Raw genomic sequence first — 27447 nt, forward strand, 5'->3', positions numbered from 1 at the left:
AATATGCCAGCAAATTTGGAAAACTCAGCAGTGGCCACTCGACTGGAAAAGGTCAGTTTTCATTCCAACTCCAAAGAAAAGCAATGCAAAAGAATGGTCAAACTACCGCACAATTGCACTTATCTCACACGCTAGTAAAGTAATGCTCAACATTCTCCAAGCCAGGCTTTAGCAATACATGAACCGTGAACTTCCAGATGTTCAAGCTGGTTTTAGAAAAGGCAGAGGAACCAGAGATCAAATTGCCAACACCCACTGGATCATGGAAAAAGCAAGAAAGTTCCAGAAGAACATCTATTTCTGCTTTATTGACTATGCCAAAGCCTTTGACCATGTGGATCACAATAAGCTGTGGAAAATTCTGAAAGAGATGGGAATACCAGAGCACCTGACCTGCTTCTTGAGAAACCTATATGCAGGTCAGGAAGCAACAGTTAGAACTGGACATGGAACAACAGACTGGTTCCAAATAGGAAAAGGAGTACGTCAAGGCTGTATATTGTTACCCTGCTTATTTAACTTCTATGCAGAGTACATCATGAGAAACGCTGGGCTGGAAGAAACACAAGCTGGAATCAAGATTGCCGGGAGAAATATCAATAACCTCAGATATGCAGATGACACCACCCTTATGGCAGAAAGTGAAGAGGAACTCAAAAGCCTCTTAATGAAAGTGAAAGAGGAGAGTGAAAAAGTTCGCTTAAAGCTCAACATTCAGAAAACGAAGATCATGGCATCCGGTCCCATCACCTCATGGGAAATAGTTGGGGAAACAGTAGAAACAGTGTCAGACTTTATTTTTGGGGGCTCCAAAATCACCGCAGATGGTGACTGCAGCCATGAAATTAAAAGACGCCTACTCCTTGGAAGAAAAGCTATGACCAACCTAGATAGCATATTGAAAAGCAGAGACATTACCTTGCCAACAAAGGTCTGTCTAGTCAAGGCTATGGGTTTTCCAGTGGTCATGTATGGATGTGAGAGTTGGACTGTGAAGAAAGCTGAGCACCGAAGAATTGATGCTTTTGAACTGTGGTGTTGGAGAAGACTCTTGAGAGTCCCTTGGACGGCAAGGAGATCCAACCAGTGCATTCTGAAGGAGATCAGCCCTGGGATTTCTTTGGAGGGAATGATGCTAAAGCTGAAACTTCCATACTTTGGCCACCTCATGAGAAGAGTTTGACTCACTGGAAAAGACTCTGATGCTGGGAGGGACTGGGGGCAGGAGGAGAAGGGGACGACAGAGGATGAGATGGCTGGATGGCATCACTGACTCGATGGACGTAAGTCTGAGTGAACTCCGGGAGTTGGTGATGGACAGGGAGGCCTGACGTCCTGGGATTCATGGGGTCGCAAAGAGTCGGACACGATTGAGCGACGGAACTGAACTGAACAGTGATAGAGGAAGCTGTGCCAGGCCGCCAAGGTGGCCAACCTGCCAGTAGATAATTCACCCTGCACTCTGGCCTTTAGGTTTGGGGTTTCACAGGTCACCCTGTGTTTCCACATAAGCCACTCAGGTTTCCACCTGCCAGCCTGAGAGGGGGACACTTGGCAGGTCCAGTGTGCTTGCTTGGTAGGTGAGCAGAGGCCAGAGGTCACATGTGAAATTAATGGCACTGCCGTGAGTGGCACCAAGATCTCCCGCTCCAGGCCAGTGTGGGACAATAGTCACTGTAAAGACCCACTGTCCTCAGGTACCTTGGTGGGTGCCCTGGACACCAATGTGGGTTCTCACCTCACACAGGGTGAGCTCTGGGCGAAGGCGCTTCAGCATGCTCATCGGCAAAACAGTGTCAGGGTGCGGCTCCCAGAAGGAGGCGTTGAGAATCCAGAGCGGTCTCTCAGGCAGGGCGCTTGGCACAGTTGATCCAAGCAGAGAGCCTCAGGCAGGATGGATCACCACCTGGTGACACTCTGCCACCCAGAGGGTTGTCTCTGATGAATCCTGTCCCCTCTCTGAATCTGTTTCCTCATCAAGAAAAGGAGGGAAAATCCCCAGCTTCATGCATGTCATAGGATTACTGGTAGGATCAACCGAGACCTGTCAAACACCACCCTCCCCTTCTTGCTGAACCAAAATGGAAAGAAGACAGCTGGTGATGCTGAGCAGGGATTCTCCTCCACCAAGGGACAGAACAGACTGGGTGTTTCTACACAGGTTGTGGCCCCAGTCCGACACTGCTCAGGTGCCCAGGTGGGACAGGAAGATCCTCACAGAGAGATATTCCCTGGACCCTCTTCAGCTTTGCAGGCCTGTGGGGCAGGTGGTTTCTTCCAAAGAGGAGGCCATCTGTGGGGCTGCAGCAGATGTTAATTCAGGCTGAATTCACTTCTGTTAATTAAATTCTGTCTGCTCCCTGACCCAACAGAGATGGTCCTGAGAACTCTGTGTGTGTGTGTATGACTTTTTATGTTATTCAGAGAGATGAGATTCTTAATTTTATTTTATATTTATTTGGGGTTTTTAATTTTTTTTTTTTTTTTTTTGCGGCTGTGGGATCTTAGTTCCCTGACCAGGGATCAAACCCACGCCCCCTGCATGGGCAGTGCAGGGTCTTGACCACTGGATGGGCAGGGAAGTCCCAGAGACAGTGGTATGGGAGAGGAAGTTTATCCCTAATAGATCAGAGGGGCGTGTCTTCCTGCCAGCATCGTTTTCTGAGCGTGCGGCCACAGTCCTGAGAGCTTCACACACGTGGTCTCATCACGAGGGGCCCCTGAAGCCCTCTACAGAGACACCGCCTTTTCCTCACCTTCTGTGGGCCCCATCGCCTGCCAGGCGCACACCGCTAGGACTCCTAATCTTCATGCCCTCTGCTCTCTGTGCACAATTTCCCTCCATAAGCCCCGAGGAAGGTCCTAAAACCCCGGACCTGAGAAGTGACTGTTGGGGGCGCTGCTTGGGTTTTTAGAGCCCTGGGTTTGTTTTTAAATCTCTGCATCCACGTCTTTAAGAAACTAAAATGCAACAAGAAATAAATAACAAAACGACTTCTCTAGGCTTGAGGGTTCTTCTCCTGGAAAAGGTTTTGGGAGAGACAGGAGAGTTCTAACCAAAGGGAAAAATAACCTTTAAAATCAAGATGTAGCCACTAGAATCCCGGAATCAGGAAAGTCACATCTGGAAGGCAGTTCACTTTCTTTCTTTCTTTTTTTTGGCTGCACTGTGTGGCATGTGGTATCTTAGTTCCCTAATCAGGGATGGAACTCATGCTGTCTGCATTGGAAGGCAGACTCAACCACTGGAGCACCAGGGAAGTCTGTGGAAGGCAGTTAGGAAAGAACTCCTTCTAGGTGTGGAGATGGACAGGAGAAAAATTAAAGAGGTGACATCTGCTCTGGGCCTTTGAAGGAGGAATAGGAGTTCACCAGGTTGCCAAGGGAGCAGGAAATCTCATAGAGAATTTGCCCTCGACACCTGCTGGATGGCAAATTTCTAACTCTATTGTCTGAAGATGGGAACTCGGCCAAAGCCACTCAACCGGGAGCAGTAACTAGCAGAATGGTTCTATTGTGAAGGGACAATCATTTGTGTTCTTTAGAATGTTTGCATCTGAAGAAGATATTCAGGTATAGCTCCGTACAAATGGGGAGACTTGAGAAATCACACCGGCTGTATAATCTGCAAACCTCACCTTTCCCTGCGACTGTGGCTGAGGGCACCAGTGCTGCGTCCACACTTCCTTGCCCCAGAAGAACAGCAAGAGAGCTGCAGCCTCCACCTCTGGGCACAGACTCTGTGCTCTGCTATTCCTCAGCTACGAACAACAGCTAATAAACAACAACAGCTACCCCTCCCATTATGGGGCTTCCCTGGCGGCTCAGAGGGTAAAGCGTCTGCCTGCAATGCAGGAGACCTGGGTTCGATCCCTGGGTCGGGAAGATCCCCTGGAGAAGGAAATGGCAACCTACTTCAGTACTCTTGCCTGGAAAATTCCACGGATGGAGGAGCCTGGTAGGCTGCAGTCGGGATCTCAAAGAGTCGCACACGACTGAGCAACTTCACTTCTCACCCCTCCCATTATAATGAGCATCCTGCATTCAGGATCTTGTTTACTCCTCATGTAGTCCTACAAGGAAAGTATCTTATCACATTTCACAGATCAGGCATGAGAATCCAGTGCCCAGAGAGGGGGAGTGACTTTCCCAAAGTCATACAGCTTTGGAGGTGCATAGAACCCAGCCTTGTTCTGCCTGACTCCAAAGCCTAGACTCCTAAGAGAGGGAGGTGAGCAAACTATTGATTCAATTGATTAACTGGCCACCCTCTTGGATGGATGGAATCAGAAAGCCTGGAAGAGACATGGGGAGGGCCAGCAGTTCTGAAACTTGTCACCTATCAGAACACCTAGGCCTCTGGAGAATCTTAGCAAACACTGATGGAGCAAGCCTGAAATACCAACACCCAGTTGGTCCTAGAACCGAGCAGGTGTGAGGCCTCAGGGGCCACCAATGTGAGAGCCCAGCTTCCAGCAGGAAAACACATTTGAGAAGTCTGTACACTTCAGTTCTCCCTGCAGTCAGGCAAAGGCTCAGACACCAGAAGTCCCAGGGTCCTCTGGGACTGCTGACCTTGAAAGGGGCACGTCCCTGGTGCCTGTTACATGGCAGGTGCTGGATTTACACCTGGGGAGACAAGTCCAGCTTTGGATGGGGTGGACCTGCGTGGGAGGGAGGGCCAGGCAAAACCAGCCTGAATGTTTCCAGATTGGCCCTTGTCTTGGAGGAATGTAAGAGCAGAGATCCCCCACCTCCAGAGGAAAACTTCCTCTGTGAGCTCAGAGGTCTATCGGGCTCATCTGTCCTGATCCTGTCTCACTGGCGTCATTCCTATAGAAACTGCAGAAGCTGACTGTTCTGCACACCTGAGGTCCCCTCCACCTTCCAGATGGAACTCTAGCCTCCTTCCCCTCTCTTCCTTCTGTGCCGGGAATTTGCATTCTTCAACCATCACTCATCATGAGCAGATAATTCCTGGGCACAGGTGAGGTGCCGGTTGTCATGGATATGGAGCAAACAGAGCGGGAATGGTCCCGCCCAGGGAGGGTTTACACTCTCAGTGGGAAGCAAGTTAAGATCTCAGAGCAAAGTAAGGGCACAAGCAGGAGAATCGCAACCAAGAAGAAGCACTCGAAATGCATGAAGCAGGGGCCCTGCCTTAGTCTTAGAGGTGAGGGAAAGCTTTCTCAGGGATATCTCAGCTGAGACGGAAGGCATGTGACTTCACCAGGCAGAGGTACAGGATCAGGAGGAGACACAATCTCTCCAGGAACCCTACACGGTTGGCCTGACACTGAGAAAAGGGTGCGGGGGGGTGGGGGCGGGGGGGGCGGGTAGCAGACAGGGTCGGTGAGCAAGGTGGGGGCCACACCTCCTTCTTGGAGCTGGAAAGGGCTGGAGCTATGGAGAGAGCCCAGAGAAGATGCTATAGCCAGGCCACCCCGGCAGGAATCTCAGCTCTGCCACCTACCTACAAGCAAAGTGGGTAACCCGAGCCTTAGTTTCCCCAACCTCAGCAGCCCACCGGGGCGATTAAATGCACTCACAGGGTGGGTGAGTTGTTTGCTGTTGTTTAGTCGCTAAGTTGTATCTGACCCTTTGCGACCCCATGGACTGTCACCCGTCAGTCCACAGGATTTTCCAGGCAAGAATACTGGAGTGGGTTGCCATTTCCTCCTCCAGGGGATCTTCCCGACCTAGAGATGGAACCCACGTCTCCTGCTTGGTAGGCGGATTCTTGATTACTGACCTACCTGGGAAGCCACAGGCAGACTATTTAGCCTGATGTAAATGAAGGCTGGCCCCTGCCTTGGGGGCCGGGGATCCAATACATTGTTTTCCCCGCTGCGGAGCTGTTGTGTGATGGGGACTTCTTCCTCCCGTCACCCCTGGCTCTGTTGGCTGAGCGCCTCCACTCAGGCTGGTCCCCGGGCGGGGCCACTGCAGCATCCAGCCTGGAAGGCAGCGGTGTAACTCGGGGCGGGGGCCGGGGGGGGCACCTCCTTCCCATCTGAGCCATACACCACCCTGGGGACTGCGGTTCACTTTCAAGGCTGCCCCCATGCTTCCTGCCAGCTTTGGAAATGCAGTTGCCAACTTTAGAGCTGAATCGATTGCGCCCCACAGACGGGTGACTCACCTCCCTAAAAAGAAGTAACCTCTCCTCTGTCCTGTCCCTTCCGGACTGAAAACAAAAAACTGGCTATAGACATAGAGTCAGAGTCTGGGGGCTCGAGCCCTGGTGCCCTCACCCCAAAACCCTTTAACGGTGTGTACCTGAGTCTTGGGACCTCGGCTTTCTCATTCTGGAATATACCAAAGCCTGCATAAATAATGAGGATGCTTAGAAGAGCTCGTAGGCTGTACAGACAACAGTAGCAGCAGCGGTCTCAAGGGCCACTTCCTGCTAACGTGCAGCCACACAGAAATGCCAGGGGGCAGGGACAAGGTCTGACGGTTGACTCTGCCCTTGGGACCCATCCTTCTCACCCTGGAATCCCGGTTTACAATCTCATGAAGTATAAGTAAGTCGGCCTCACTGATGAGGGATCAGGTTTAGTGCCAGAAATTAATCTAGGTTTTTCTTTTTTCTTTTTGAGTTTGAAATAATGACACCTATGGGCAACACAGTGTATTGGTTGAAGTACTGGATCTGGAGATGCTAGATTCAAGATTTCTGCTCTTTATTTCCTGCATGATCTTGAGCAAGTTTCCTCACCTCTCTGAGCTTTGGTTTTCTTGAGGATTCGATGGGGATGGCAAGAATGCCTTCCTCAGAGAGTTTTGGTAAGGTTTCAATTCACTAATATACAAACAATGCAAATCATGAAAGCATGTTTCTTTTATGCATTGCCCATTGGCTGCATTTCCCAGGATGCTTCAAGCCTTATGCTAAGTGCTCTGCCTAAGACCAACTTTAAGCCACAGTTCCCTCTCACGGGGACCAGTGTGCCAGCCTCCTGACCCATCTACCTGCCCCCAGTCATGTCTCTCCAGTCCATTACGAACAGAGCAACCACGGGAATCGTGTCATACAGTCACGAACTTCCCTGATGTCCAGATAATGATTTCTAAGTGTATTTCCCACTAAAAGGAACCAGGACCCCTTGGAGAAATGACTGACTCCAGGGCTGGGGCAGACTTGTAAACACAGCAGGTACACCCTGAACGGGCTTCCCTGTCAAGAAAAAGATACTTAGGGCCAAAAATTGTAAGACAATTGCAGTGGATTGAAATACGTCAAATATATTGACATTTTTAAAAATCATGAGGTCATAATGTTATGAAGACAAACACAAACCCTGCCCCTCACTGACACCTTGGAAGGTTGCCGTGGCACCATTTATTACTTTGGAAACTGAATTACCAAAAAAAGGGATGTGATTGAGCATCTCTCCTGCCTTTGCTGTAGGAAAAGACCCTGTATACTTCAAGGTTACCAAACGGTGGGTGAAAGTTCTAAGTTATAGAACAGGGATGGCTCATAAATGCGGAATGATTGATGGCAATAGGAAACCATGATTCACAACCATAAACGAAATAATAATGTCCCAGGCTCCGACCATCGGTGACTTGTAAAGCCATCTGGGGAAAGGTTGAAGAGGAATTTCACAGCAGAGATCAGGTTATCCCCAGACTCCGTGATGAGTCAATATCACTGCAAGTGGGATAATCAGACATTCTGTTCTTCTCGACAGGACACAATGAGAAGTATACAGCAACAGCTCTAATTTGGACCTGAGTTCATCCAGGACTCTAGACTTAATGCTTTATTAAGGACAGAGAAGCTTGCCACATGATGCCTTGAGGGTGTTTATTCAGCTTAATCAGCCAAATCCAGCATGGGGAAAATTCTACAGGACACAGGATTCCATTTCTTCAATAAGCAACTGTCATTTAATAAAGAAGGGTAGTGACTACTATAGGTGAAAAGAAACTTACTAGGACCTTTCGTGGGTCCTGATTTGAACAAAACAACCTCAAAGACAAAATCTTTGAGATGACTGGAGGACACTGAGCATGAGCTGGATACTGGATAAAGGAAACAGCGTTAGCTGCACTTGAGGTAGATAATCATGGCAATGGCTTTATATTTTTACTCATTTAACTGGCTGTGCCAGCTCTTTAGCTGCAACTTGCAAACTCTTACTGGCAGCGTGTGGGATCTAGTTCCCCGACCAGGGACTGAACCTGGGCCCCCTGCATTAGGAGGGTGGAGCCTTAGCCACTGGACCACCAGGAAAGTCCTGGCAATGGCTTTGGTAAAAAGTCCTCATCTCTTTTAGAGCAATGTACTAAAGTATTTATCTGGCTCTGAGATTTGTTTGAAAATACGCCAGAGAAACGGAACTTGAGTTAATGATAGTAACCTGAGTTACTCAGTAACTCGAGTTACTGAAGTATTCAAGGGGAAAGGTATTGAAGACTACAATTTCTAAGAAATGTGTACAGGACTTCCCTGGCGGTCCAGTGGTTAAGATTCCATACTCACAATGCAGGGGACCCAGGTTCGATCCCTGGTCAGGAAATTAAGATCTCGGCCAAAAAAAAGAAATGTGTAAAAAGCGTAGATAGACAGACGTGTGATGAAGCAAGTATAATAAATCTGTTAATGGCAGAATCTAAGTGGTGGGTGTATGAGTGCTCACTCTAACTTTCTCTCAATGTTGTTGTATGTCTGAAAATGTTCATAATAAAATGTTGGAGGAAAATACAGGAGGGGACGTTGTATGTGTGCGGAGGAGAAACTACAAGAGCGGAAGGCCGACCGCTACTGAAGGCGGTGGTGAATGCCTAGGGCTTGCTGTGCTATTCACGCTACCTCTGAATGCGTTTCCCAAAAAAGCCCATTTGTTGTACTAAAAAGTTTAAAAATACACAAAGCAAGATGGAAGGTACCCAGCCTACTGATAAGAACCTGAGTAGTCAAGGGGCTCCCCAGGTGGCATTAGTGGTAAAGAACCCACCTGCCAATGCAGGAGACTGAAAAAGAGACGCAGGTTCGATCCCTGAGTCAGGAAGATCCCTGGAGGAGGAAAGGGCAACCCACTCCAGTATTCTTGCCTGGAGACTCCCACAGACAGAGGAGCCTGATGGGCTACAATCCATGGGGTCACAAAAATCTGGACATGACTGAAGCAGCTAGAATACACACACAGTCACTGAGTCATGTCCAAGTCTTGCGCCCCCCTGGACTGCAGCCCGCCAGGCTCGTCTGGCCGTGGGATTTCCCAGCAAGAACAATGGAGTGGCACACCGGGTCAGAATGGCCATCATCCAAAAATCCACAGACAGCAAGTGCTGGAGAGGGTGTGGAGAAAAAGGAATCTTCTTGTACTGCTGGTGGGAATGTAAATTGATACAGCCACTATGAAGACAGTATGGAGATTCCTTAAAAAACTAGGAATAAAACCACCATATGACACAGCAGTACCACTCCTAGGCAAATACCCTGAGGAACCAAATTGGGAAAGACACATCCGATGTTCACTGCAGCACTATTTACAATAGCTAGGACACGGAAGCAACCTAGATGTCAATTGACAGATGAATGCATAAAGAAGGCGGTGTACATATATACAATGGAATACTACTCAGCCATAAAAAAGAGGACAGTCGAGTCAGTTCTAACGAGGTAGATGAACCCAGAGCCTATTATGCAGTGAGATGCATGGAGAGAGGAGCATGGAAACATATACTTTACCATATGTAAAACAGCCAATGAAAATTTGCTGTATGACTCAGGGGACTCAAACCAGGACTTTGTAGGAACCCAGAGGGGTGGGGAAGGGTGGGGAGGCAGGAGGAAGGTTTGAGGGAGGAGACACATGTACACCTATGGCTAACTCATGCTGATGTATGGCAGAAATCAAACCAATATTGTGACGTGATCATCAGTCAACTAAAAATAAACAAGTATAATTAAAAAAAAAAAAGAATACTGGAGTGAATTGCCATTTCCTTCTCCAGGGGATCTTCCCGACCCACCCCCAGGGATCAAACCTGGGTCTCCTGCATTGGCTGATGGATTCTTTACCACTGAGCTACCTGGGAAATTAAAGTGTTTATTTCCCCATAAAGATCAAGTATCTGGTATAAAGTCATACTCTAATTTCTATCTCAGATCTGAAGGTAACAAGAGGCTGAGGGAGTTCACGCAACACCCAAGCAAGGGCACATAAAACTCTCTTGCATGAACACAAAACGTCTTCCCAGAGCTCTTCAAATAAAGTCATGATCTGGGGATGCTTGCAACTCTGATCACTTAGGATGGGCTGGGTCTTTCCATTTAAAACCTGGAGAGGTCAGTCAGTAAAGAAATCACATCTTGGAAAAGATGCCCCAAGACACTGTTAGAAGCAAAAATTATTTAGAAAACAATGTCTATACCTTCCAATTTTTAAATTGAAAAAGACCTGCTTCCTGGGAACTCCCCCTCAGTCGTGCCTGTGTGTGTCAAAATAACAGTAATGACTGACGTGAGAGACAGGATCGAGAACACAGTGCATTTTCAGAACAAAAAGTCTGAAGGACATAAGGTCTGTGCACTGTAAAGGGGCTTCCCAGGTGGCGCTAGTGGTAAAGAACCCACCTGCCTGTGCAGGAGATGTAAGAGACTCAAGTTCGATCCCTGGGTCGGGAAGATCCCCTGGAAGTGGGCATGGCGACCCACTCCAGTGTTCTTGCCTGGAGAATCCCAAGGCCAGAGGAGCCTGGCGGTGTATGGTCCACAGGGTCACAAAGAACCAGACACTGAAGCAACTGAGCACGCACACACGTGCACTGTTAAAAGTAAGGCTCCCTGGAAGGAGGAGAGACAGACCGAAGGATGGTTCAAGGAGGAGCCCTATTTTACTGCGTGCTTGATTCAAGACTTCCTTGGTACTACGCTTTTTAAAAATGAAACAAAATCATGTCTTTCTAGCCACAGAGGACACCAGAAATGCTTGACTCTTAAGAATCTGCATTAAAAAAAAAAAAATGAGCAAGCTTGAGAAATCAGACATCTATACGAAACAGAATTCTCGTCCTGAAGACAGAAGCTTTGGGAGTCAAAAATCTTCCCCCTTGCCTTTTAGTTAAGCCTAAACTCTTGGTTTGGGGAACTGATGAAAGTTTGCACAGGGATCCCCAGCAACATAACCATTTATAGAAGCAAAGAAAGGTCCTTCATCTACGCCACATTTCCAGCCCTTTACATCAGCTTCTCACAACCAGCCATGCTTCTGTCCAGAGGCTGCCCTCACTACGTGTTAAATTCCTGTTCACCTGGACACTGGCTGTGTGGTCAATGACCCCAGGGAGAGGAGAGCTCACTTACCACTTATCTCTGCCTCTTTCCTTTCCCCAAGTCCTTTCAACTGGGCATCCAGGCTGAATTTTCCAGGTTCCCTTTTTGCTGTGGACCTGAATGTCAGCTAGCCAGCTGCTCACTGTGGGGACTATAAATGTCACTTTCAGATGAACTAGCTCCTGCTGTTTAAAAATATCCCCGGGGCACTCCACTTCCAAGGCTCTGAAGAGCAAGCATAAGCCAGGCAAAGTGGGAAAAGTTCTGTCCCCTCCTTTTAATCCCATTCCTCGCTTTATTTCAAAATCCCTAGATGTCATTTAAAGCCCAAGCTGCCGTCAGCAATACAAAGTCATTTTGGCCCTCCTGACACATGCAGAAAATTAACCCCGAGCAGGTGGGGTGTTTATGAAATGTTTTCTGGAACAAGCCCACAGCGAAGGCCCAAGACGATCACTTTCAAAAGATCTCCTGGCTTCTCTCTCTGCAAGAGATTTTGTAAAAACCCTCTAAAGGAAGATGCCACCTGATGAAATGTCTCCTATTTTTCAGGACCCAGGGGAAAAAAAAACCAGAACCAAACAGCTCGGTTCCCATGCAGGGTCAGATGGCTGTCTCGGGGACTGGCGGAGGACATAAATCGGCTCTGTGCCACAGTTACAGAGTGTTCTGCAGCTGGGGTGTGTGTGTGGAGGGAGCGGGGCTTGTAGGACAAAGGTCACGTCCAGATCCGAGCCAGAGCTGGGCAGGGAGGGGAGCCAAGGCCGCACAAAAGGGCATTCCACTGTGTTCCGAGAAAAGATAAGGGGACCGCAATTCAGTGGCCTGGCAAGTGGAAAAACCCGAAGGGCGCTGAACTGATACACACGATTTCAGCGGTGGGTATGCCAGGTACAGCTTCACCCTGCCAGAGTGACTTCATTTCTGGGCACATTTTTCAAGAAGGAAGAGTTAGCAAATAATGAGTCTCATGGGATTTTCTCCAGTGGACTTACAAGGAAGAAGCGTATTTCTTACCTGCTGCCCGGGTTCTCCTGAGGCCTGGGTATCATCAGAGGGAGCCTGGAGTTGGGGATGAAAAACATGCAGGTCAGGGACTCAGTCAATGGCGGGGCTTAGGTTGTTTACCGAGACTGCTTCACTCCAGCGGAGCTCACACAAGCCTTTGGAAGAGCCATCTCTCTAAACACAGACATGTCCTCCAATGTCTCTGGGGGGAGCCATTCATAACTCAGGGAAATTTTTTTAACACTCCATTGAAAACACTGTCCCTAATGACTCCAAAAAATTATGATCTGGGCAGAGGGTCAGTAAGTAGCGGGACCACTGGGCTTTGACATCAGATCGATCTGACTCTGAATCCTTGCTCTGTCACCTGTGGCTTTGGGCAAACGGCCAAGCCTGTTTTTTCATCTCATGACGTCACCACATGGTTGAGAAGAAGAAATAAAACGCTACAAACTTCCCTGGTAGTCCAATGCTTGTGAACCCACCTTGCAACGCAGGGGAAGAGGGTTCGATCCCTGGTCAGGGAACCGAGATCCCACATGCCGTGGAGCAACTGAGCCCTTGCATTCTGGAGCTGAAGAGACACAACCAGAGAATTCCATGCGCTGCAAAGCAAGATTCCTCACGGTGCAACGGAGATCCCGTGTGGTGCAACTAAGACCTGAAGGATCCTCCAGCCTACCCCTTTATTGTACAGATGGGGAAACTGTGGCTTGAACCGGGGTTGGTGGGTCACATGATCTGTAAGCAGAGGAGGAGTAACAGAAATCCTCAAGTGGCCAAGACCTGCCACGTCCGGCCCCCGACCCTGCGTGGTGTAACCCCTGCTCCGGGGGTCCCAGGTGACACCAACGCAGCTCTGAACTCCAGCTGCCCAAGGTGGAGGAGATGGAGCCAAAGCACAGAGTTCCTATAGGTACAGCGAGTTGCCTTGCACAGGGATTTGCCCTGAAGACTCTGGCTCCTCTACCCTGAATTCTTCCTATCTCCCAGCCAGCCACCCTGACACCCCTGGGGCAGTCACTGCCTTCCTGGCGGGGCCTCAGGGCCCCCTGGTGGCTGTTCGAGGCCCAAGCTGCAGAGTTGGCCCATTGCCAAGCCCAGCTCACTTGTGGCCTTTTGCCCAACTGAGTTCCAGAGCAGGGTCCCACCCTGGATGCTGCGGCCCAAACCCTCCTCCCGGGGAGGGGATGATTCCACCTACAGAGTCCCATATCAGCTTTGTCCCCAGGGTACCCCAGTTCTAAGAGTTCCATTTACCAAAATCTCCCTATGGCTCAGAGTATCTGATTCTTACGTAGGATTGATTCTGAGTTTCCCTGTTTGGCCCATGGGTCAGCAGGGAGTTGTAGCTTTTTGTTGTCGGTGCCAGCCTGGGAAGGGTCTGTCCTCCTCCTCCACTGACAGCTACAGGGCAGGTGAGAAAGCTGGATTTGGAGCAGGCCTGCTGGGAGGATGCTGATGCTGACGGCCTTTGGAGGCCCTGAGCTCTAAGGACCCAGCTGCTCTGAACCAATGTCCCTTCTCTGACTCAGTCAGGGTTCAGGTGGAAACAGCCAGCCAGAGAGGGTAAGGGATCTGTCACAGGTACTTGAACTTAGGTGACTGCTGTCTGTTGTTTAGTCCCCCAGTCGTGTCCAGCTCTTTATGACCCTCCCTCGTCCCCCCGCCCCCACAATGGCAACCCAACAGGCTCCTCTGTCCATGTAATTTTCCAGGCAAGAATATTGACATGGGTCGCCGTCTGCTACTCCAGGGGATCTTTTTGAACCAGGGATTGAACCTCCATCTCCTGCACTGGTAGGTGAATTCTTTACCACTGTGCCACCTGGAAAGTGCTAGGTGACCTGTAGGGGTTACTTAATGTAAGCTGTCTCTGGAGGGCTATATCCTTGAGTCTGATGCTGGAGCTTGAAGCCCCAGGCCAGGCTGTCGGGACAGAGGGATCTGAGGCAGCCAGGAGCAAGAAGGTGCTGGAATCCACAGGCACAAGCCCATGCGGACCTAAGTAATCTTAGTTCCCTGAGATGATGTACCAAGAAGGGCACATAGCTTCTGTGGTATTGCCAAAAATGCATAAATTGATAAATCAAGGGAAAGACTGAGAACATGTCACAGACCAGCTTTGAACGAGACATCATAGTAAAGTGTAATGTGGCATCCTGGATCCTGATACAGAAAAGCCATTACTGGGAAAACGAGAAACTTGAATAAAGCTCGTATTTAGTAGGGAGCATTGTACAAACCCTTTTTTAAAAAATATAACTGCAGTTTGTCTTTTTGGCTGCACGGGGTCTTCACTGCTGTGTGGGCTTTCCCCTAGGTGTGGCAAGCATGGGCCACTCTGGATGCCTGGGCTTCTCTTGTTGCAGAGCACAGGTTCTACGGTTCGTGGGGTCAGCAGTTGCGGCTCCCGGGCTTAGTTGCTACTCAGCATGTGGAACCTTCTGGGACCAGGGATCAAACCTGCGCTCCCTCCATCCATTGGCAAGCAGACTCACTGAACCACCAGGGAAGCCCCCGTGCCGTTTTGATTTCTGGTTTTGATCCTTGTACTGTGGCTCAGTAAGATACAAACCTGAGAGGGAGCCAGGTGAAAGGTAAATGAGAACAGAGTTTAACATAAGTTCACAGGTTCAAAAGGAAGTTCAGTGGGAAATCTGCTTCCCTCCTGTCCTTCAACTACCCAGGTTGCTTCCCCACAGGGATCAGTGTTGGCGGTTTCTGATGTTTCCTTCTGGAGTAGCCTGTGTCTGCCGCAACTAGTCTCCAGCCCATCTGCCGTTATTTGCCATCTTGGCCTCTGACTAGCACATGCTTCAAATGCCTGGTGACCCATGGCTGCTTTCTCAACATCAAGAGCGGGAAAAATCTTTTTTCCAGCCAGAAGAGGTTCCCAGCAGATCCCAACCCCATCTAGCCCCCGCCCACGCTCCACAGCACCCAGGGTGCTACTCAGGGTGGGGAGGGGTCCCAGCTTTGAGCACGCCTCACCTCCTCCTGCTTGTGCCCCTCTCGGGAGGCCCAGGGCTTCCCGAGGCTGCCAGCAGTGGAGCGGGGGCAGGGGTGGGAGGAAGGAGGAAGCACAGGCAAGTGTGGCCCTTCCTGCTCACAATGATTGTCATGGTGACCCAGGGTTAAGACTAGTCCAAGGGCATTCGCCCAGGGCCCAAAAGAACTAGGCACAAGTGAAACTTCAACAGTCTTTTATTATCAAACTCAGGCAGCTTTAAACCCAGCTGGGTTAACCCTTTAAACCCAGCTTACAGCAAAACCGTGTCATCTGGGGATGGAGGTGCACATCTAATAAAGGCTGTCTCTTAAAAGAGGATTAAAAATATATATACGTATCTGGTATCTTTTAAAAAAGCAAAATTCACCAGTGTCGCAGAAAAGAAAAATCCTAAAGTGATTTCAGTCCAACTCCCACCCCTCTAAATGAAGAAACAGCATTGGCAGTCTCTGGTGGCTCAAAAACGCCAACTCAGGATGTACCCAGAAAGAAAGCATTTCTTTCCTCTTAAAACAATGCTTTCTGCTTCATGTTCAACTTCCATAGCTTACTCCTTAGAAACACCTGAAGAATTACTATATAAATAAGACCAAATTTGCTTTTCCCAGCTTCTATTCACTGAAAGTTCACACCAAGGATGGTTCCTTAGCAATTTTCACCTCTACTACAGGCAGGAAATCAATCCCTAATTTCTGGGAACTGACAAAACATGCTCAGTCTTCCTGAGGGCTCCATGAAAGACCATAGATCAGACTGAAATGCCAGGGTAGGCAAAGGGGGCCTTTCCAAATAAACAGTCAGCATCCCCACATCTAAAGTCTAACCTATCAGTAAAAACAAGCAGCAGCTGGCTGTAACAGAAGGTGCTAACAAAGAGGAAGAGTCAGCACTCGACCTCAGGTCCCTCCCAGGGAAGCCTGAGCCACAGCTGGTGTGGTCCAGTTATCTCTAGCTGAATAAAGTTGCCACCCCCAGGAAGCCTGGCTCATGGCTGCTCCACTTGAAACATGTTCCCTTGTGCAGGGTGCTTGAGAATCACAAGGGAGATTTTCTTCTTATTTTGACTTCATAAACGACCAATACTTCTATTTCACAGCGTTTAGAAAACTGCTCAGAGACCCCAACCCCCAGGGTCAATGTCACCCCCAGGATCCAGGTCACAAGGTCACAGGTCCTTCCAGTTGATGGGCTCTTTGCCGGACTTCTGCAGCAGCTCGTTGGTTTTAGAGAAATGCCTGCATCCGAAGAAGCCCCTGTACACGGACAGCGGTGAGGGGTGCGCGGTCTGCAGCACGTGGTGCCGCTTCTGAAAGAGGGGGAGACGGGTGGTGAGACCGTGGGGGCACATTTGGAATTTTTAACCAAACCACTCTGGCATTTGCCCTTTCCATCAGCTCTGCCGCTCCGCCGCGCCAGCTCTAAATTCATAGCGTCTGCACAGGTCTGTGTGTGAGTTCATCCTCCAATGGCTGGTAGAGCCACTACCCAGGGAGGAGGGTCCGAGAAAGCAGAAGACCCCTCCCTCTCCACCTTCTGCTGGGCACTCTCTGTGGGTGCCTGTGTCCTCCTATGACCCAGCAGTCCCACTGCTGAGACTGCCTCTGGTAAGGGACTCAGCGATGCACGCATCTCCACAAAGATGCAGGGCCGAGCAGGGACACTGCTGCGTAGCTCCTAGCCAGTGAAACCTGCTATAAACCCAGTGCTATGTCTGCAGAAGATAAAACATATTTTCCTAAAGGTTCTGACAATGCAACACCGCATAGCTACCAGAAGAACAAGGTCAAGCTATACATGCTGATATGAGGAGCCCTCAAAATCTGTCACAAGTGGAAAAAGAGAGACAAGAAAGGATAAATGCATTAAAAAAAAAAAATCTTCTGGGGGAAGGGGAGCAGATAAGACCCAAGACACTAATTATAGTAGTTCCTTTAGCGGAAGGAGTAGAAGGCATTTCTTTTCCATCCTGTACCTTGCTTTGCTGTTTCAATCATCTCACCACAAAAATGGAATACTTAAAATTTATTAAAATGTCACCTGTAGCTAACTGAGTGGGAAGATCCTGGACCATTTTTGTTTTCTTCCTAATTCTTTCCTGTATTTAACTAAACATCACCCAACAAGTAGTTTCTGTCTCAGATGGTGAAGAATCCTCCGGCAGTGGAGATCATCCCCGGTCGATCCCTGGGTCGGGAAGACCCCTGGAGGAGGGCAGTAGAACGGCAACCCACTCCAGTATCCTTGCCTGGAGAATCCACGGACAGAGGACCCTGGCGGGCTATAGTTCATGGGGTCACAGGGACACAACTAAGCAACTAACACAACACCCTGCGAATAACTGTCTTTCAAGACACGGCTGCTTTCAAGGAGCCCGGTCCAGGAGGGGCTGCTGGGGAGGCTGGGCAGCCTGGATCCAGGTGCTGGCCCTGCCGTTCAACAGTGGGGCACCCTCCAGAGTCGCTGACTGTCCCTAGGCCACTTTTCACCTGTGGCCTGGGAGTAATAGCAGTGACAGCTTGGTTAAGATTCCATGAAGAACAAAGCTGGGTCTTGTGCACAGAGCATCAGGAAGGGATGCAGGCCAGGTACTCAGCACAGGATCCGGTGGGCAGGGCAGGTCCCTGTGTGCACTCCGAAGGACAAGTCAGCAGCCAGCCTGGGGCACACAAAGACCTCCACGTGCTGGACAAAGGCAGGCAGGAGTGGGGCGCCCACGAGAAACCCAGGTGGTTCGGGGGTCTGGAGTTCAGAGGCTGAGAGGCAGGCCAAGGCCACCCCCAGACCCCAGCTGGTGACCCCAGTCAAGGCTTTCCAGGGAGAAGGCGTCTGAGCGCTCTGGGCAAGATGAGATGAGGCTGACCTGAGGCTAAGATGGGCAGGTGGGGAGGGCGGGGCAGGGGTGGGGTGGGGTGCGTGCAGCAGAAAGGGGGAAGAGAGAGGTCTAGAACATGTGTGATTATTTACTTTCAAACTAACCCATATTTAATACTACAGATTACAGAGATACTGAGTAAGCGTGCTTCTGACCACAGACTGGAAATGCCTCTCATACACATTTTGTTGCCTAGGTAAGCAGACCTTACTGAGCAGTCAGTTCATTTATGCCGGGTTTTATTCGTACTATTCCCTCCCCAAAAGAAAAACACCTGAAAATATCCTGCTCGTTCACAAAGAACCTCTACAGAGAAAAATTAAGATGGAACTCCACTTCAGAGAAAATGGAGAGGATAAATGACATGCGAGTCCAGTCTCTGGACCTGAACTTGATGGCTGGCTTGGTACCCTCGCCCGCAGGCCCACCTAGGCCTGGGCAGGATGCTCACATCAGAGTCAGAAGCTCCACTCACAAGTGAGCCGGCAAGTGGCCTCGCCTCCCTAAGCCCGGCGCAAAGGGGAGCCCGCGTATCCCCCATGCCTTGCCCTGGACGTAGCCTTTGTTAAGATCAGGTGAGTCGCGGCCTAAGAAGGGCTGGACTTGCTCCGACGGGGGCGGGGCTTCAGCATGTTTGCGCATCTCTGACACACCATCAACTGCCAGGCCTCCCTGATTTCTCCTTCACTTATCCAAGTGTCTACACTATAATTTCTCCACCCAGCTTCACTGCCCAATTCAGTGCCTCCAGCAGCCCAAGCTAAGCACCCCTCCTTGCTGCCCGCCTGCATGCCTCCCCCCGTCCCAGCCCCACAACAACCAGTCTCCTTCAAACCAGCTTTACCTGCAATCCGTGCCAGGCATCCCAGAGAAACGCCAGGGCTCAGCCCAGAGCGGTGGCGATTGGGGTGGTTTTAGGACTGGGTTAAAGGGCATGAGGGGAAGGCTTGGAGGATGACTTCTGGGTGGGCTTTTTTTTTGGTCAAGGCGCACGTGGGGATTCGACTAGGGCTTGAATCCCAGGGCCCCTGCAGTGGAAGCATGGCATCTTAACTTTTTAGGATGACTTTTGGTTTTTCATCACAGTAACTGGGTATGCATGGGTGCTTCAGAAATTAAGTGGAGAAGGAAGGAACAACTTGGGGAGGATGCGGGGAGGGCAGAGAATGACGAGCTGAGTTAGTGGTGTCAGGGACGGGCAGCCAGAGCGCTGACGGTGTTTCCGTGGGGGAAGGTAAACCTGCGCTGAAGTGGGACTCTCCGTATTCTGTGTACACCCTCAGACTTGCTGAAAGCAAGGCTCGCCTGACTTGCCATCTGCTGCGTTGCCTGCCACATGGACGGAGCCCGAGGGCCTGTGCAGCTTCCCATGCACACGGCAAGCTTATGCCAGTGCCATCGACTGCATCCAAGCAGAAGCGGGCCGACCGCTTTCCTCACCATACAACTAATCATTTTATCTAAGGTCGGTTAGATACAGACCTTTTTTTTTGGCCTCACCATGTGACACGTGGGATCTTAGTTCCCCAGTCAGGGATGGAACCCAGGGCCCCTGCACTGCGAGAAGTCTTAACCACTAGACCGCCAGCAAAGCCCCCGAGTCCTGTTCAATTTTTGACGGGAAACCTAATACTATCATAGTCGTAAGGAAAAATAAGCTTCATTTTAAGAAATGGATTTTCTAGGACCACATAACTGAAATTCTTAGAATACTCTAGCCTGCTTTAAACTATTAAAAAAACAAAAACCCCACACAACATACCCTGTCAATGGCACTGCCCTTCTTCTGAGCATAAGAGCCCCAGAGCAAGAAGACAAGACCATGGGCGTTCTGGTTGAGCCATGACACAACGGCATCGGTGAACTGCTCCCAACCTCTCTCTCTATGAGAGTTGGCCTGGTGCGCCCGGACCGTGAGGACAGCGTTGAGCAGCAGGACACCTGCGAACACACAGTGAAAAGCGGTTTCCAGGGAGGCTGACATGCGGAACCTAAAATACGGCACAGATGAACGAGCCCAAGAAACACACAGACTCCCAGATCACAGAGAACAGACTTGCGGGTGCCAGGGGAGGGGTGAACTGGAAGTCTGGGTTAGCAGACACAAACTACAGATGACAGGCAAGCAACATGGTCCTGTGCAGCACAGGGGGCTCTGCATCAGTATCTTGTGATAAATCAAAATGAAAAAGAATCTGTATAACGGACGCACTCTGCTATACAGCAGAAATAACACAACATTGTAAAATCAACTATATAGCAATAAAAAAAAAAAAAGGCTGAAATGAGTCAGCCCCAAAACCCAATAATGAGCTCAGTGCATGACAAAACCAGGTAGCATCAGGACAGGATCTGTAGGTGCCTCTGGGTGAGATTCATTTTCACCTCTACACTTCAACATCTTCTGAGTATACAATTATACATTATATCCATCATGGGAAAGAATTGTTAAAAATATATATGTATACATATATATCCTAAGTGACATGAAATAACCTCAGAATTTAACACAAGGAAGCCAAGACATTTCACTGAAACAAAAATTTCACTGTAAGAAAACAGAGAGTAAATATTCTTTCCTTCTCCTGGTTATAGTTTATTTGTTCAGAAAGAAAGAAAAAGTCCTGTAGCTAGGTATTAAACACATAACACAAGCCGTGTATTGAAATGAGAAAACTGAGGCTGCCTCCTGAATGGTCCAAGTGGGTAACCGTGAAGTATGGATGCCAAGCAACCAATTATCTCTTTCACGTTACAAATAAACATGAGAAACACTGGCTGCAGGATGAGACACGTCTTGACTGAAACTTAGTCATTTTACTAGAGCTTTCTAGTTCCACATGGGTATCTTTTAAAAATATAAGCCGGCCAGACAGGAAAGAGAAGACTCTTGAAATCCACCCAAAACACATCTAGCTGTGGTTAGCTTACCTTGTTTGGCCCATCCGGATAAATCTCCATGACCAGGGTGAACAAAACCATCTATGTCTGTAGACAGCTCTTTATAAATGTTTTCCAAACTGAAAGCAAGTCAAAAGAAAAACAAAAACCCCACAATCTTAAGTACCATTCTGAAAGTTTAGGACCCGCCAGCACACATGCAAATTACGGCCTACAAAGCCAGCCCTTGGGGCTGCCCCTCCTTTCTGACAGGCACACCTGGGGAAGCCCTTTACCTCAGTCACTGCTAGCGTTTAGGGAAGAGAACTTTGGAAAACCCAGCAAATTAGCCCAGGATTTACCACCACCCTCAGGCGATGGGTTTAAAGTTTGTATCTTTAATAAGTTTATTACATTTACAAATGATACATGAAATCCTCCAAAGCAGGGGTTCTTGACCAGAGGTGATTTCTACCCTCCGGGGTACTTCTGGAAATGTCTGAAGGCACTTTTTATCATCACAAGTAGGGAGCAGTACTGCTGGCCAGAGGTGCTGCTGAGTATCGTACAGGGCAGTCCCAGCCTGCACCAAAACAAAGACCCAGCCCCAAATGTCAGCAGTGCCGAGAATGAGAAATCCTGCTCCAAAGGCGAGTGGAGGTCCCACAGACAGGCGCACCTGTAACCCGCAAAGCACGCATCTGAAAGCAGTCACAACTGGAGCCACCAGTACAGCCTGCCTACCTGGGCGGGGGCGGCACAGGTCTCTGAACACTGAAGCAGAGCCCATGAGCTTGATTGGGTCCGTGATATGGATCCTGTCCCAAGATGACAACCTTCACCTGTGAACACCAGACGGCGAGGATCAAACAGTGCGAATGGACAGCTGGCTGCTGCCAACTCACACAGCGGGGCACCGAGGCAAGGGCAGCCCCAACCCGATCCCACTCAGGGCCCCGGAAGGGCGGGGGTGGGGCCTGGCCCTATGGCTCTGCATGACCAAGCTATCCTTCCCTCAGTCACCTCCTGCAACGTCCCTTCCCTTTTCCGACCTGGATATTTGAAACAATTGGGGATCAACTTTGCTTCCATCCCCTTTGTTTTTCAAATTACAAAAAGAGTTATCCCCTTGTTACAGTATGACCATCCAGAAACATGCCAAGCGGTCACTTCTATCCCATCTTGATCCAACTGTTTATAATCAGCCATATAATGAGGGTCACTGGACTCATCACTCTAAAGTTTTTGTGTTTCTCATGTCATACATTGTGAGTCTCCTTTAAGTCAATAGAGCTCAATCATTAACGGGCAGTCAATTGGTTTCCCAATTTTTTCCGTTACAAAAGACAATGAGGTAAACATCCTACTATATCTATCTTTACATACTGTTGCTTTTTTCGGCCACGCCATGTGGCATGCCGGATCTTATTAATAATTCCCTGACCAGGGATGGAAACTGTGCCCTCTGTATTGCAAGTGAGGAGTCCTAACCACTGGATGCCAGGAAAGTCCCATTGTTGCTTTTATTTCTATGGAACAGATTCAGAAGAGTGGAGTTGCTGGTCAGAGGATAAGTGTATTTAAAATTTTCAGACATATTTCAGATAGCTTTTCGACAGATTAAAAGAAATTCCCATCCTCCACCAGCTGCATTATGAAGGTGCCTGTTCCCCTGGACAGGTACACCGAGGAGATACTGTGGGTTTGATTCCAGATCTCCTCATTAAGTGAGTATGGCAATAAAAAACAAGTCATGTAAATGTTCTGGTTCCCAAACTGTCCAACTGTATGAGATCAAAAAAAAGCACAGATCGTATTAAAAAGTACTTTATGGCTAAAAAATGCTAACCATCATTTGACAGTGCAACAAAACTTCAATTTGTAAAAACTGCAGTTATCTGTGAAGTGAAATAAAACGAGGTCGGCCTGTCCTCTTAAGGGATGGCCCCTGAGGAAACTGAGGTCATTGTCAAGGTCAGTGTTAGCATACTACTAGGCCTTTTGATGGATGCCCACCCACCTCTCTTCATACCCGCACCCCTGTCCTGTTCCTTAACATCTTCCTCCATGGCTGAAGTACACTGTATCCTTAAGAACCCAGACTGGACCCGGCCACTTTCATGGACCTCTCTGTCCCCCTGGTTGGTATCCACGTGGGCCCCAGCATATTCTTGAAGAAGCCTATCCAGGACCAAAGCTTTCCCGTTCTGGTCCTAGATAAGGGCCTAGGTGGAGCCAGGTAACATCCCTGCCCTCCATACGCTCATGGGCAAAGAAGCCCCCAGGTTATCTGATTCTCAGAAGTCTCATGCTCTTTACTTACTTTACAGTATTGCTCGCTGATATTCAAAACAGCACATACTTTGAACAAGGGGCAACCCAGCACTGAATTTAATAGGACTTAAGGGTTCTTTTTTTAAACTCTATAAACAAGGAGATAAGTTAAAAGTACCTGCTCTAAAATGAAAATTGAGACGTTTGCTAAGTTCTAGGAGTGGCAACCTTATCATGATGGCTTCCTCAACAATTCTGCTTCTCTTTGATTTAAGACACTTACTAAGTCATGGGATTCCCACCCTCAGCTTATAAAATCAGTAAGGAAAAAGGAGAACAAAAACTAGAACACCTCCAGTGCAAGCAGATACTGAAGGTTTAGAGGAAATCCACATCACAAAGGTGGCAGGGGACAGGCTTCCTTCCGGGAGGTGCCAGAGACGGCTCTAGCTGGTTTTCAAAAGACAAAAGTGAGGAGAGTCACCAACTGGTCCCGCTCCAAACCAGGAGAATGGGAGGTGGAGGTGAGGCTGGGAAGCAGCTGTGTGTTCTCCTGTGAACTCGCCATGAACTATGCGAAGGCACCATCAAGCTTCTGGACAGGAGTCTGAGGCGACCAGAGCTCCCAGTGCGCAGCCACTGCACACAACAAACTAAAGCAAAGAGATGTCTTTAGCAGACATGTTCAAGACAGAAGTCAGCGATAAGGCAGTGCAGTCACACAGAAAGAACAGAGATACCAGTCAAGGTGGAGCTGCTGGGAACCAGCTGAAAGACACTTAACTGCTTCCTGCCTCAGTTTTCCCACCACAATAATACCTCGCATGGGCATGGGGTCCATTCCAGAATTTAAAAAAAAAAGTCACAGCACATGCACATATGCACAAACTTCTCTTTTTTTGTTGCATAAATGGCACACAGTAAGACAGCCTGCCAAACCTCACAATTTCAGTGTTCTTTCTACATTATGAGTAGTGGTTTAACTCCACTGCCCCGAATTAAGAAATGCCATTTGAATCCCACTCCCGTTTTAGTAATTTTAGTAAAATTCAGCCACAACTTGTACTTACGTCTCTTATGTCACACATCTGGGTCCACGTGAAGACTTGATGAGGGGGAGGGTAAACAGGGTAATGTTTTCTTTCTTCTGCAACAAATCCCATAAGCTGACGGGAAGATAAACGAGGTTTACAAACCACATTCTCACAGGAAAGCTAAGAATTCAGTAAGAAAGTTTCAGTTGGAAGAACTATTACCTAAACCTTTTCCAAGTCTTATACCCAAATTCTGCTGGGGAAATTTGAAACAGTCCCCGCACCCCACCGACCTTTCAATACCCTCGGGCTTTCTTTGGGCTGGGTCCAAGTTGATTGGCTCTGCGGCCCTGATTTCCCGCGCGGGTGCAAACCGCTCCCCCTTTTTTTATCTTTTTTTTAAACCCAGATTTTTAGTCTGTCGAGTTTGTGGTTTTACTTCGCCACTCTTTCCTTGAGAGCAGACTAAGTGACTAAACGGGTTAGTAGAAGCTGTGATAGCTATCACAACATTGTAGAGCAACCACACTATTTTTTAAAAAAATTAAAAACCCAGCACAGTCAAAACTAAATAAAAACAAACTTTAAAATATCAAAATAGTAGTGACATTAAAAAAATTTTTTGTTACTTTTAAAAACTTTTAAAAGAAGCTATGCTATCATCTCACAGCCTTTTAAAAACTTTAAACTGCAGATTGAAAACACCTTGACTGTATTTTACCCCCTGAGCATGAAAAGAACGTTGAAGAAGGGAAAGGAGGAACCACGAAAGCAATCTCGTACAACCGTGGGCTTGGCCCGCTCTATGCGCAAGATGCCCGCAGCCTCCAAGTTTACCTTTATGAAGTATGGCTTCCCGAACTCCCCGCTGAGGTGCTTCTTCCAACTCTCACCAAAACCCACTGGCACGTTACGCGCCGCGAGTCTGAGCAGCGCGGCCGCCTTGTTCCTCTGGATGCGGATCAACTGCTCCGGGCTCAGCGGCGACGAGGGCGGCGTGCCGGGCTCCTCCGGCCCGGCCCGGGGCTTCTTGGCGGGGCTGGCCTGTAGGCAGTCCCCGCAGAGGCGGCTCAGCAGCTGCAGCGGGCCTCTCCCGGGCACGCGCAGCTTCCGCCCCCACCCCAACGGCCCCGGGCAGAGGACCCCCATTCGCGGGAGGTTTTAGGCCCGGGGGCCCTGGGCTGATCCCGGTCAGGCACTAGCAGGCCGCGGCCCCCATTTTCGAGTTTAGAACCACAACAACGCGGGAGCAGAAGGGTTTGTGAGGAAGACTCGCGGCGCCTCGCGAGGGGTTGGCTGCGAATGGGGCTCGGGACGCCGACGCCCCGCCCCCTCGGGCCCCGCCACTGGCGTCCCCACGCTGTCTTTTCGCGGCAAAAACCTTCCCCGCCGGGGCCCACCCCTTCCCTCCTCTGATTGGAGGGCGGGCCGGCCCCCTCGCCTCTGATTGGCGGCGTGGGCCCTGAGGCTCGCCCCCATTGGCTGGCCCCTCAGCATGGCCGCCGATGGGGCGCTAAGGCGGCTGTTTTGAACACGTGGAGGCGGCCCCCGTTCACCCAGTCAGCTGCACATTCCCACAACCCCTCGGCCCGGGTCCCTCTCGCGGGGTCCGCCGCCCTCCTCACCCCCCTCACCCTTTTCGGCCTCCCTGAACCCTGGCCCCACGAGAGGTCCCCCCACCCCTAACCGCTCCTCACCGCCACATCCCCGCTCTGAGCTACGGCCGCCACGCCGGTCCCCGGGTCGGCCGGCTCGGGGCTGCAGGCACTTCGCTTCCTGGCGGGGTTCGGGGAGAAAAAGGAGTAGAGCGTCTTCTGGCCGATCATCCCGAAGCCGAGGAAGAAGCCAACGAGCGCCGCCCGGGGTCCCGCGAGTTTGGCGCCAGCCGCGGTGGTCAACAGTTGGCGCCAAGACGCCCGCGCATGCTCCAAATGGGATTCAGGGCGGGGGGCGGTGGAGGCCCCAGCGCGCATGTGCGGGAGGGGCTGAGACGCGAGAACCCTGGGGCCTAGTGGGGTTTCGAATTGTGTTTGGAAAAGGGCGGAGTTCCTTAGGTCGGTTCGCTCAGCTATTTGACTGTTTTGTTCATTATTCTCAGCCATCGTCCCTCTGCCCTAGGCAAGTCCCTCCACCTTTCAGCCAGTAAAAAGAACTTTAAGTCCCGCCCCATAGGGTTGCTATGGGTATGAAATTAGCATTCAAGTTAACTATACTTCAATTTTTTATTTTAACGGTTTAAAAAAAACAGTCACGGAACATCCCCAGTTTGTCCCTCCTGTGGTCTTTACACCTTGCGGGCGCTGTCCCCCTGCCTGGAAAACTTTTGTCTCTACTCGACACCCGTCCTCTGAAGGGTCTTCCCCTGCCCCACTTTCTAGCCGGACACTATTTGCAGCTTCATCCAAAATGATCTTATTTAGGGACTTCCCTGGCGGTCCAGTGGTTAGGCCCCTGTGCTTCCAGTGCAGAGCGTACAGGTTCGATCCCTCATCAGGGAAATAGGATTCCACATGGTGCACGCTCCCCGCCAAGTGATCTTATTCTTTCCTTGCTTATTTCTGTCTTTAGCCGTTTTAAATTATTTTTAAAAATAATAACATAAAAGCCACTTTGAAAAACAGTTTGGCAATTTTGTATACAGTAACACATACACTCTCGTCTGTCCTTAGGATTTCCCAGCTAAGAATACTGCAAAGGGTTACCATTTCCTTCTCCAGGGGATCTTCCCCACCCAGGAATCAAACCCGCGTTTTTTATGTCTCCTGCATTGGCAGGAGGGGTTCTTTACCATCTAGCGCCACCTGGGAAGCCCATTTAACACATAGACTTAACATGTGCCCCTGCAATCCCATTCGAAACTATTAACCTGAGTGAAATTAGAATCTGTATTCACAGGAGAGCTTGTACATGAATATATAGTGACCATATCTGGATTTTCCCCAAACTGGAAACAACCCAAATGCCCCTCAGGTGGCAAGTGGGTGAAGGAACTGTAGACAGAAAATAATCAAAAACCGGCGAGGATGAAAGCTGACGTTTGTTTGGAGAACAGCAGCATCGTCTCACACATCCT

At 49.5% G+C, this 27447-nt stretch overlaps 2 protein-coding genes across 4 annotated transcripts in view; both read right to left on the reverse strand.

The window, feature by feature from the left end:
* Positions 1 to 11545, reverse strand: part of ACACB (acetyl-CoA carboxylase beta) — a 132606-nt gene extending 121061 nt beyond the window's left edge. For all 3 annotated transcript variants that reach the window (XR_011250012.1, XM_069558243.1, XM_069558247.1), the window contains exon 1: positions 11324 to 11545. The gene's annotated coding sequence lies outside the window, so the exon portion shown is untranslated. The remainder of the gene's footprint in view (positions 1 to 11323) is intronic.
* A 3945-nt stretch (positions 11546 to 15490) lies between these two features.
* Positions 15491 to 26316, reverse strand: UNG (uracil DNA glycosylase). Its single transcript, XM_069558248.1, has 7 exons — positions 26072 to 26316; positions 25212 to 25418; positions 24411 to 24506; positions 21811 to 21908; positions 21118 to 21206; positions 19949 to 20127; positions 15491 to 16620 (listed from the first exon to the last, which is right to left on the reverse strand). Exons 1-7 carry the CDS (start codon positions 26198 to 26200, stop codon positions 16480 to 16482), a joined length of 939 nt encoding a protein of 312 aa, XP_069414349.1. The 5' UTR covers positions 26201 to 26316; the 3' UTR covers positions 15491 to 16479.
* Between the last annotated feature and the right edge of the window lie 1131 nt (positions 26317 to 27447).

Source organism: Ovis canadensis, chromosome 17 (assembly GCF_042477335.2).
Source record: "Ovis canadensis isolate MfBH-ARS-UI-01 breed Bighorn chromosome 17, ARS-UI_OviCan_v2, whole genome shotgun sequence".
Classification (NCBI taxonomy): Eukaryota; Metazoa; Chordata; class Mammalia; order Artiodactyla; family Bovidae; genus Ovis; species Ovis canadensis.

What these genes read in the sequence shown, in the direction of transcription:
- UNG (XM_069558248.1), bottom strand. Translation starts at nt 26,200, where the DNA reads ATGATCGGCCAGAAGACGCTCTACTCCTTTTTCTCCCCGAACCCCGCC. An exon ending in CTCAGAGCGGGGATGTGGCG is followed by an intron (nt 25,419 to 26,071) that starts GTGAGGAGCGGT and finishes GACTGCCTACAG; the next exon opens with GCCAGCCCCGCCAAGAAGCC. An exon ending in CCTGTGCCGCCCCCGCCCAG is followed by an intron (nt 21,207 to 21,810) that starts GTAGGCAGGCTG and finishes ACTTGCTTTCAG; the next exon opens with TTTGGAAAACATTTATAAAG.